Source organism: Hippocampus comes, unplaced genomic scaffold (genome assembly GCF_001891065.2).
Source record: "Hippocampus comes isolate QL1 unplaced genomic scaffold, H_comes_QL1_v1.1 scaffold623, whole genome shotgun sequence".
In the NCBI taxonomy this organism is placed as follows: domain Eukaryota; kingdom Metazoa; phylum Chordata; class Actinopteri; order Syngnathiformes; family Syngnathidae; genus Hippocampus; species Hippocampus comes.
In genome coordinates, this window is record NW_017805336.1 from 337 (window position 1) to 12,114 (window position 11,778).

General features: G+C 40.8%; 1 protein-coding gene across 1 annotated transcript in view; it reads left to right on the top strand.

Moving 5' to 3' along the window:
• Positions 1-1,554: 1,554 nt before the first annotated feature.
• Positions 1,555-11,778, top strand: part of LOC109516918 (vacuolar protein sorting-associated protein 4A-like) — a gene marked incomplete at its 5' end in the record, with an annotated part of 18,036 nt that continues 7,812 nt past the window's right edge. The window contains 2 exons of the mRNA XM_019871736.1: positions 1,555-1,636; positions 5,151-5,370. Coding sequence (XP_019727295.1) covers positions 1,555-1,636; positions 5,151-5,370 — 302 coding nt within the window. The remainder of the gene's footprint in view (positions 1,637-5,150; positions 5,371-11,778) is intronic.

Genomic DNA, 11,778 nt, shown 5'->3' on the forward strand with positions numbered 1-11,778 from the left:
GTAGTGATTGGTTACCTGGGTGTGAGATTGGCACCTTTTCTGTCGGGTCTACATCGAATTAACCTGTTGCAGACTTCGCGGATGGCCAATGTCGCCTGGGCGCGACGGGTGTTCTCAACTCGTCTTTTGTTGTTCAACCGCGGTTCCCGAATTATTCATTCCCCTTTTGTGACCGAGTTTCGCCCTCTCCCCTGTGATCGCCCACCTGCATTGACGTGCTAATTGTGGACTTCAACCGTCCTCCGGCCAGGTGGCCGGCACCTTTGTGTACAGGTATTTGGGGGTGCTGGATATGCACCCAAACGTTTAGATGTTCCCAAATTAAATGAAACTTTAAACGTGATACAATTTTGCTCATAGATTCCTCTAACACAGGCACACCATTCTCCACTTCCTCCAGACATCTAGGGTGTACCCACCAGCAAAAGTCCCCGAGGGGCAAGTAGGCTCCCCACTGCCTGCTCTTCTCGTCGAGAACATTTTGTCGATGGCATCGAGAGACCAGCCAACCAATTCCATGTTTGTTTTTAGGATGAAAATACGGCAGGAGGCTAGGATAGTCAGACAAGGACAGCACATAGACTGAGTGGCGAGCAAGGGAGGGTGAGGGAAAGACAGGAGCAGAGCAAAAAAGCGTTCGCCTTCGTCGAGAGCCAAGCAAGAAAAATACGGAAAGAAAAAAAATTATGAATATTTTGTTGTTTGTGTTATTGTCATATGCAATTGAATAAGTAGACCATTTCAGAAATCAAAATTTGGGACTCTCTAAATGCATAATGGGAATCACACTTTTCTGACCAGCGAGTCCCTGGGACTCGCTGGGGGTTAACTGTAAAATTATCACTGGAGCTCCACTTGGACGTGCAAGACAAAAGTCGATGACTGCCTTCTGCTGGTCATAATTTGTCATTGCAACCTGATGAAAGAATACTATCATATTTCTTATCACCTTCGAAAAATTAGCACTAACACAAAATGGCCACCCTGTGAAGATAATTTTGTGACACAGGTATATACAGGTATATATATATTTACACACACACACATTCAGTGATCCCTCGCTATATCATGCTTCATTTATCATGGCATCAGTAAATTGCGTTTTTTTGTTTTTTTTTTGTCCATCCACCCACCCCAAAGTACTGTATTCAGAAAAAAGTGCCGAATGACTCAGAGGTTTTGTGCATACATGTGCGCATGATTGGCTCTCGGTGCGGCGTCGACCAATGACAGCACGAGTGGATTTTTCCCATGAGCTGATTGGCCGTGCATCTTCGCAGCCCTGCCCAGCACCTTCCCTTGTGTACCCCGCCCAGCACCTTCCCTTGTGTCTTATCACGCTGTTGACTTTCTGATCGGTGAACTCTCATTTGCCTGCCTCTCTTTGGCATACTTCCTTGTGTGTTTGCTACGTGCCCAGATCACATTTTAGGAACCAATATATAGAGAAATCAATGTAATTCCAAAGAGTTTCGATTATTTTCTTGCATCTGTATTAAAAAAAATAAAAAGAGTATATGAAGTTTTGATTGTTTTAATCTGTGATTTGCATAGGTGTGGGAAACAACAACGATGGCATTTTGGTGTTGGGAGCCACCAACATTCCCTGGGTGCTTGATGCTGCTATCCGCCGAAGGTCAGAGGTCACTTCAATACTGTTCTTGGAAACTTAAGTTTTATCTTTCCTTCATTGATGACATGGTGTCGACTTATTTTGAAGCATGTCACATCATTTATCTTTATGATTATTTTTTTTTTCTTTACATAAAAGTAATTTATGTACAGCGGGCCTCCACATTCAAGTATCTAACCAACCGCAGACTTGCATATTGGCTGATTATTTTCTCTTGATTGTCTTTAATTGTCAGTATTTTATTTCTCTCTGTCTGTCTCTCGAGATCCAATACTATTATGTCCACAAGGTCTCTGCGACGATATCAAGAGTTCAAGCGCAATTCACACTTTGTAATCAAGGGCAGTCATTTGGAATGCGTCCAGACGGATGAATGCTTCTATTTCAGACATTTGGGGGGGGGGACCTGTACTACCCAGAGCAACACATACTGCTTGATTAACAGCTAATTCCAACAGAAGGCCCATGTCCTTTTCTGCAGTACATCGCATTGAAACCGGACAAGTTTTGGCTTAAACTTTTGTACATACAATACAATACATGCTGATTTATATAGCGCTTTCACAACAGCGGCAGCTGTAACAAAGTGCTTACCAAAACAGTTAACATAAAGTAAAACAATAAACACAACACATAACATAAAACACGGACAGTCGTACAGTCCTAACCACTTTTCCGGGACACGCTTTGTTGTTTGAAGCAGTTTGAGATGAAAGAGGAGAGAATCGGAAAGTGTCCTACATGTGCAATGTCATGCTTTACTTACAGTAGGAAAAGACCCCTGTCATGCCATAGGAGAGCGACTTGCAGACAGTGTTCTCACAAGGCTTATGGAACCCTAATGAGACTTTGGTGGCCCTAGAATAAATTTGTTTTATAAACCTTGCTTCCTTTTCTACCCCATCCATCCATCCATTATCAACACCGCTTACTTATCCTGTACAGCGCTGGTGTCAAATTCAAGGCCCGGAGGCCAGATCCGGCCGCCAGGTCATTTTATGTGGCCCGCCAAAGCAAATCATGTGTCAACTTGCTAAAATCCCTTTTTCACTCACTTGAACAATAATTGAACAAACAATTAAATTGACTTGACTGATTTCAAGTAATAATTTTGTGGTTTCACTGTCATAACGGCCCTCCGAGGGAAGACCTAACTCCAAATTGGCCCAGGACTAAAATAAGTTTGATACCCCTGCTATACAGGGTTGTGAGGGAATGGTGGTGCCGGAGCCTACCTATCCCAGCTGACTGGGGGCGGAAGGCCGACTACATCCTGAACTGGACACCAGTCAGTCGCATGGCACATTCTATTCTCCCCCTTCCAAAAAAAAAAAAAAAAGCAAAAAACGAATCATTAATACTTTTCATACTTTCCTTAATCTCATCAGGCATTTCTGAATCACTCGTCTGCTGACGCTGTTGTTCCAATTCTCTTAATTTCATAGTCTGTTTCTGATATGTTTCCAATTTGACTAGAAGCAAATGCAGTGTGAAATCAGTCTCCTTCTAATAACCATCTTCACGCCGTCCCATAAAATTGTTGGGTCTATTTTCCTTCAGTGGAGTGGGTACGGTCCCAATCTAATCAATGTAGTTCTCTCCATACACCCAGTCCATCTGATACTGACATCACTGTATTCATAGGTCTATTTTTTTTTTCCTTTTACCTGTTGTGTCTAGCTTGTAATTCAATATCGCATTCAAGTACCCACCTTATTCCAATACCCTTTCAGCTTCAATTATCAGATGAAATATTTTCAGTTAGCGGATGAAATATTTTCTCATAAAAGACTTTCTCACTCTCTCGAGGAGCAGATGCAATATCACAAATTGGTTTTACATTTTCCCTTTATACAGTATACCATATTTTCCGCACTATAGGGCGCACCAAAAAGTCTTCCATTTTCTTAAAAGCTCACCGCGCGCCTTAAAATCCGCTGCGCCTTGTGTGTGGTCATTACGGTAATATGTCGACCCCCAGATGGCTCTTTGCTGGAGACATGCTTACAATGTTATAACTTGCTGTTGGTTCAGTGAACTGTGTTGCTGCTTTATTAAATTTATTTTTTTTTGCACCGCACTAGGTGTTGTTTTTTTAAAACGCACACTTTATTAATGGTTTTAACAGCCTCAACAAATACAGGTACGTCTTTGTCCGTCTGTGCCTTCTCTTCTTCCGTTCGACTCGAGAGGCGTTCACGACCGCCTCGGAAAGATGTAAACATCAAAACAGAAAATCAAGCGAGGAAATCACAAAATAAATTCTATAGCCCCACTACAGAATTTATTTTGTGATTTCCTCGTTTGTGAATACAGTTCACAACAAAGCAATAAATAACAAACACTTCTGAGACAGTCCAGTCTCCTCCAATTAAACTCAACTCAACTGTTTTTATAGAGCACTTCCAAACAGCCATTGCTGCATACAAAGTGCTGTACATGGAGCAACTAACATATATACAACAATAAAGCAATAATCAGCAACAAAGATGGTAGTAGGCACCAAACAGTAAAAACTAAGATCAAATTTACTGACATCTGATCGTTCTGTTGCAGCAATGCTCAAGGAAATGCCAAAATAAATTCTGTCGGGGGGGGCTATAGAATTTATTTTGTGATTTTTCTGTTTTGATGCATTACTGTATTTTCAATTTTCGTAGTTTCATTGAAGTAATCGTTAATTTACGTTTTTTGGAGGCGGTAATGAACGCCTCTCGAGTCTATCGGAAGAAGAGAAGGCACGGAGAAGAACAAAGACATACCTGTAGCTTCATCTAGTGTATGTGCCTTATAGTCCAGTACGTGCAATATATGAAAAAAATATATATAGGCCATTAATTGAAGGTGCGCCTCATATCCAGTGCACCTTTTAGTGTGGAAAATACGGTACCTTACTTCCTAGTCACCAACTTCCTTCATCACTTCAAATTTGACCCGATTGGAGATCAAATTCATTACTCCTCGCTTGCGTGTTTGAGCCAAGGCACTGAAGAGTGAATTCCAGCGCTCCAATTTTTTGAAACTTAATTGCTCCCCCTGTGAGAAGTGCATCTCTTGGAGAAAAATAACCTGTGTCATCTCCTCCCTAAACCTGGACAAAGCTTTATCTTTTTTTTTTTTTTTTTTTTTTTGGCAGAGGAGTCCCTTCACCAATTCTGGTACAGATCCTACCTTCATATCTTTCTCTCGGTGTCATTTCTTTTGTGATCGTGACAAGGCCTTCGAGTAACAAGTCGTGCCGGGCGGCACCACCATTATCGTCCCCTTCTGCCTCGTCTTCGAACTTGTGTGCTTTCTGGTTTCTGGACATCGTTCTTTTCTTAAAACTTCTCTGTCCTTGCCCCCTGTTTATTTATTTTTTTGTCAATTTACAATTCATGTTTAGATATTTTCATAGTTTGTCGGGAAAATACTTTTTTAATATCTCTGTTCCTTTTGTGTTTTTTACTCTTCTTAACTGTTCAATCAGTCCTCTGCTAACAGCAATGATTGATCGGGACTTGTCTCTGATGAACAGATTTGAAAAGCGCATCTACATCGCTCTGCCGGAGGAGTCGGCCCGGGCTCAGATGTTTCGTCTACACCTGGGCAACACGCCTCACAGCCTGAGCGAGGGTGACTTGCGGCAGCTTGCTCACAAAACAGACGGCTACTCTGGTGCTGACATCAGCATCATCGTACGGGATGCCCTCATGCAGCCTGTTCGGAAGGTCCAGTCCGCAACACACTTTAAAAAGGTGAGACAAGAAAAACCTACCTTACATTCAACAAACACATACCGTAAATTCCGGGCTACAGACCGCACCTGATTAAAATCCGCATGCTCAGATTTATGAAGAAAAATCAATTTTGTAATTATATGCGCCGCACCGTACTATAAACCGCTGGCCAATGAGTAGGCGGGGGTTTGCTTCTGCGTCCCTGCCGCCGGGAGCCTCCGCGTTAGGCCGCTGACGCGGTCCCCTGCTGAACCCCTGCAGAAACAAAACGCAACATTTCTTAAGGTTAAAATAATCTCCATATTTTTGTGAGCATGATAAATGCATTTGCACAACGAAATTCACTGAAACACATAAGAGGCCAGACAAAGACAGATCTCGATGCGCATTTGTGTAATTACGAGGAGAAATACTGCAGCCCACTAGGCTTTAAATAGAATAATGCAAATCATATAAATGGGAAAAGATATATGAAATTATTTCTATAGTCAGCCGCTTAAAAATGATCATCGTTGGCAGCCTTAGGCCCGATGCTGCGCGGCTCAAAACACAGGTAAAATGTGTTCTCTCGTGGCCGCTTGTTTACAACACAATCATGGATTTTAAAATCTTTGATTATGCTGAACATAAGACATTCGACCCAGAGAACAACTGGGATCCTGACAATAATTTCTTCAATTACAATTACAGCATTACAAACTCCGAGTATTATACTGATGAACAATTCAACATAAATGTAGAACTGAAAAACGCTTTTTCAGTGATACACATAAACAGTAGAAGTCTCTATAAAAATTTCACCAAAATCAAAGAATATTTGACTACATTTAATAAATTTACAATAATTGCTGTGTCAGAAACTTGGCTTGATGATAAAAAAACAAGCGAAATGAAAATTGATGGATATGAAATGTATGCAACTCATAGGGAAGATAAAAAAGGAGGGGGAGTTGCAATATATGTAGATAAAACACTGAAATGCAGTAAAATTGAGAGCCTGACAAATACAATAGAGAATTTAATGGAATGTCTGACTCTTGAAATACATATTAAAAATGCATCAAATGTCATTATAAGTTGCGTGTATCGGACTCCAGGATCTTGTCTTGACACATTCAATAAAAAACTGATAGATATGCTGAGTTGTTCAAATAACAAGAAAACACGAATAATATGTGGAGACTTTAACATCGATTTATTAAACCCAAATGGACACAAAAAAACAACAGATTTCATAAATATAATGTATAGCAACGGTCTTTACCCAGTCATTCTGAGACCCACCAGAATAACAGTTGACACGGCCACATTAATAGATAATATATTTATAAACAAGATTGACCATAAAAAGGAAAGTGGACTTCTCATAACCGACATAAGTGACCATCTACCGGTCTTTGCAGTCTTTCACAATTACTTTGATAAAAAAACGAAACCAATAACCCACATATCAGAAATAAGACCCAGAACCCAACATTCCATTGCAGCTTTCAAGCTCGACCTAGACAAGCAAAATTGGTCTGAGGTCTACACAAATAAAGATCCAAATACTGCGTTTGACGTATTTCAGTCAACCATAACCTCCTTATATGACAAGCATTTCCCAGTAATTAAGGTCACCAGAAAGTACAAAAACCAAAGTAAGCCATGGATAACAAAAGGTATAGAAAATGCATGTAAAAAGAAAAACAATCTATACAAATCGTTTCTAAAATCCAGAACCAAAGAAGCTGAAACTAAATACAAGACTTATAAAAATAAATTAGTAAACATTATAAGAACCAGCAAGAGAGACCATTTTCATACATTATTGGAGCAAAATAAAAGCAACACTCAAGAAATATGGAAAATCTTAAATCAGGTAATTAGAAATAGCTCTAGTAAAGTCGATTATCCGGAGTACTTTATGAAAGATAAAAATACCATTATTGAGGATACTGCACAAATAGCAAAGGAATTTAATGAATATTTTGTTAATATTGGCAGCAACTTAGCAAAACAAATTCCTGATCCAATAAATTGTTTTGAAATAGATAAATACATAGAAAAAAATTCTTCCACAATGTTTCTTACTGCAGTGAATCAAAATGAAATATTAAATATTGTAAAAACATATAAAAGTAAAAAATCAACTGACTGTTTTAAAAATGTAAACCCTCTACACAAAAATGTCGAGGGTTGTTTGAAAAAAATGCCGACCGAAAAGTGTTTTTTCGACGTAGAAATTCTCGGTCGGTCGGGTTTCCGGAAACACACTACTTTTTTTTCTACGCCTTACTGGCAGCAGCTCAATTTCCTTCTTTAACTGCCAGAGTGATCGCTTTCACTTTAAAAGCTGCATCTAATGCTTTTCGTCTGGTATTCTCCATGTTGATCAGGGTTAGAAGAAAGACTGAAATAAGGAAGTTGTGATTACCGGTAATCATACAATTTCATTGGACCCCTGTGTACTACTCATTCATTTTATTGGTCGACTGTTGTGAGTAACACATTATTCCCCCGGCTACGGAAAAAAAGAGCGGAAGTTGTGATTAGTCATACAATCTCATTGGACCTCAGTGAAAGACTCATTCATATTATTGGTCCATGTTTTTCCCGCGATGGAAAAAAAAAAATTAAAAAGCCGCTTCATATTACACGCCGCAGTGTTGGAAGTGTGGGAAAAAGTAACGGCTTGTAATGTGGAATTTACGGTATATATATATATATATATATATACAAGCACCATTTCCCCCAGAAAAATTGTGAAGCCTGGTGGTCAAGAAGCCGAACGGCTCTTCTGCGGGACGTTTAAAGTGCAGTAAAAAGTTGCTTGAACTCGTCAGTTTTTACCGCAAACCAGTGTCAAATAAGTCCACAGTATGCAACAGCGAAGGTAAAAGTAGGCATGGCATGGCTCGGTCTTTGTCATACTGTGGCGTCCAAGCACTATGGGTGGTACAATGTTTTTGACAAATATGTTCTTTTGAGTCGAGGAGATTTCGGCTGCTTGTACATGTATAACCTAGAATTCTTTTCACTTGCCACATTGTGAAACACGGGCGTGTGCTAAATTACTAATGGTCTCTTATTTTAAGTCGAGATACGAATGCATTGTAAAACCAATTTTCTGTTCATAGCCACTGGCTTTCTGCTGTAACGCAGTTCTAGCCAGACTTTTGTGAAATGTACTGTATTTCGATGCCCTTATTTTGGGTCTTTCCCGACTCTGCAATTAGCATGCTTAGCGACTCCTCGTTCAACTCCTCAGTGAAAGCGCTACTTGTTTGTAGGTTATTTTATTAGTCACCACAGAGGAGAAGATCCCAATCACGCAACTCCTTGCTGCTGCTGGTGCACACAGACTGAAGATATAAATAAAGTCCGTGCTGCCGCAAACCAAAATGTTTTAGCGGCTAGCATTGTTAGCAGCTGTGGAAGAAATGACTTCTGGGAGTATGGCTGACAGCGGGAGCATGACGTGACACTGATTGGTGAGCTTGGGGTATAAGAAAAACAAAACAAAAAAAAAAAAAAACAAACACACACACACACACATTGACGATCTTGAAATTGCATTATCTGAGATCACAGTTTTGGTCCCAAAACGATAAATCGTTCAGCTCAAAGGCATTTGTCATCGATACAATTCCTGAAATTATTGGAACTATCCATCCATCCATTATCTGAACCACTTAATCCTTCCGAGGGTCGCGGGCATGCTGGAGCCTATTTTAGCTCTCTTTGGGCAGTAGGTGGGGTACACACTGAACAGTGGCGATTGCTCTCGGACTGCAAAGGAAGCTCGGCTTCCCCTAAAATGTCAAAGAATAAGTGATCAAATATATGAATGTAAATTTCATTGTGTGTACATGTCATTGACTAAATATGCGCTACAACATGCTCAACTTTTGTTCCGAATCAGCTTCTTCTTACTGGTTACGACGCGACTCCCTTCTCATTCATTCCCGCAGCTTCGCTGTGCTTTAAACGGTGGACGCCGAGCGTCCGCAGAGCGTCTATTGCCCAGACGCCAGGTGTCTCGAGAGTTCAGGGTAGGTGTTCCCAATGCGTTGAACGGAGACGAGTCATTGGATACAAGCTGGTTTTTGTCCCGCCCACGGACGCCCGGCGTCTCTGGGAGTCTATGGACAGTGGGCGTGTATCGGCCCCGCCTGGACGCTGAGCTTTCTGCATGAGGATTGGATGATCTGTCTGAGGCGGAATCTCGTTATGATTGACAGCAAAATGAGCCAATCACCGATCTTTTGGTGTAGGCATCCGTGGGAGCATTTTTCATTTCTCATTCTGTTCTGAGTTGAACTGGACACTTCGAGTAATCTCGAATGGCAACACTCTCTTTGTTGAAAACGACTAGCGACAGATTAATCTTTTATTTCTGGTGTGTTTTATTGTAGTTGCTTGTGTTCGCAGACTGACTTATATCACCACAGTTAAGAACCTGGAAAAGACGCCTTGTTGGTATGCCAGGGTCACAGATCATTTTCTTGAAAAAGAACGGAGAGTAGAATTCACGTAGAAATAAACTGACACATTTTATGATGTAGCCCGAAATTGAGCTTCCCCTTCTTGACAGACCAGCATCCCCCACTGACACTGAACCAGGTTGCCAGTCAGTCGCAGGGCACACAGAGACAACCAACCATTGTGACAGAAAATATCGAAATCATGCTGGATAGAGTTCCGTCTCAAGGAACCCATATGACAAATGCGTGTCTTTGATGTTTGTTAGCGGTCGGTTGTAATTGTTAATTTCTGGAAATGTTGAGAATTTGTTGTGTGCATATGTACTTGGCGAGAACATTGAAGCATTGCATTCACCAGGAAATGTGAGTGGGACCAGGCCTTTTTTTTTTTTTGTCTTGTGTAGCCCCAAACCTTTTTAATCAGACAATGAGTATCCCCTCACTCATATATACGGGTTGAATGATTCTCCAAAAGTAAAACGTAGAGCAATGGATCATTAGCGTATTTTCTGCACTATAAGGCATTTTGGACTATAAGGCACCGTCAATGAATGGCCTATTTTAAAACTGTTTTCATATATTGGGTGCACTGCATTATAAGACGCATAGAAAAGAAGCTACAATAGTGGCTGCGATTGCGCTATGTATCCACTAGATGGTGCTACGGTATGGGAAATATACAGTACAACAGCTTTATTTACTGTACATGGGAGCCTTCACAAACGCGGACATGAAAACATATAAATGCAAATGGCATTACAAAACAATAAATGAAAGACAAAATTTATGGGAGACAATTGTTTAAAAAAAAGGCACACAAACCTTGTGGGCTCACATCCACCAGGGGCTAAATATCCTTCAAGGTCTTGTTTGTCTCCTTCATTTAGTCAGTAGTTAACTATGCTTGTGGTATTATCTTCATTTTGTAATGGCTGTTCATAGCTCACAAAGTAGTTGTCTGTTTGAGTGTGTATTGGCGAATGCACATGTCAATTAGTGGTTCATAGACAACGACAAGACACTCAGAGAGCACGGGACTGAAGAAGGGCACTGCGACGGCCCTTCATAGCTGCTCGCAGCGCTAGTTTTTATTACCGTATTTTCCACACTAAAAGGCGCACTGGATTATAAGGCGCACCTTCAATGAATGGCCTATTTTGTAATGTTTTTCATATATTGGAATTGCATTATAAGACGCAATCTACAATGCATCCACTAGATGGAGCTACAAACAAGGAAATGCCAACAGGACACTACACTACCTGATTTATATACAGTGAAACTCCTCTACAACAAAACCTGAATGGTGGAAAATACCCCCTAGTGTGAAAAAATCTTCATGCATTAACACCATTCCCACGTTCCTGCCCCCCATGCAACGAAAAAAAACCCTGTTGCATCATACAAAATCTTTTTCTCTGCTCTTGCCTTGCGACGAGATTCACTACAACGAAGTCTAATCCAACAGCAACCTCTACTGCTTCGTTCAGAAACGGCAACAGCAACCACCACACTGGTTTACACATGTGCAGTAGTCCAGGAAGTATTTGTTATTGTTAGTTTCAGACGCAGCAAGAACGTTGCATAGCTAAAATGGCTACAAAACGGACCTTTGGATGTCAAGCAGCTAAGACAAGAAGAGCTCTGACGCTGGAAGAGAGGGTAAAAGTGATCAAAATGAAAGACGGAAGAAGCAAAATAAGACATTATCCAAGAAATTGATGTAAGTGAAAGTGAATGCTGATCGTAAATTTCGCAATTTCTTTCCCTTTTTTTGTTTCTACACCGACTACATGAAGTGTCAAATAAGTGTATGCTCATACTTATACACTATTGGAATAAAAATAAAGAGTGCACATGCATTTGTGTGTGCGTGTACCAGGGATGTGTTCCTCGAGCCGGTCCTTGGCCTCGAGGACCGGCTCCCGGGCGACGAGAGAGGACTGGAGATTGAGGATTC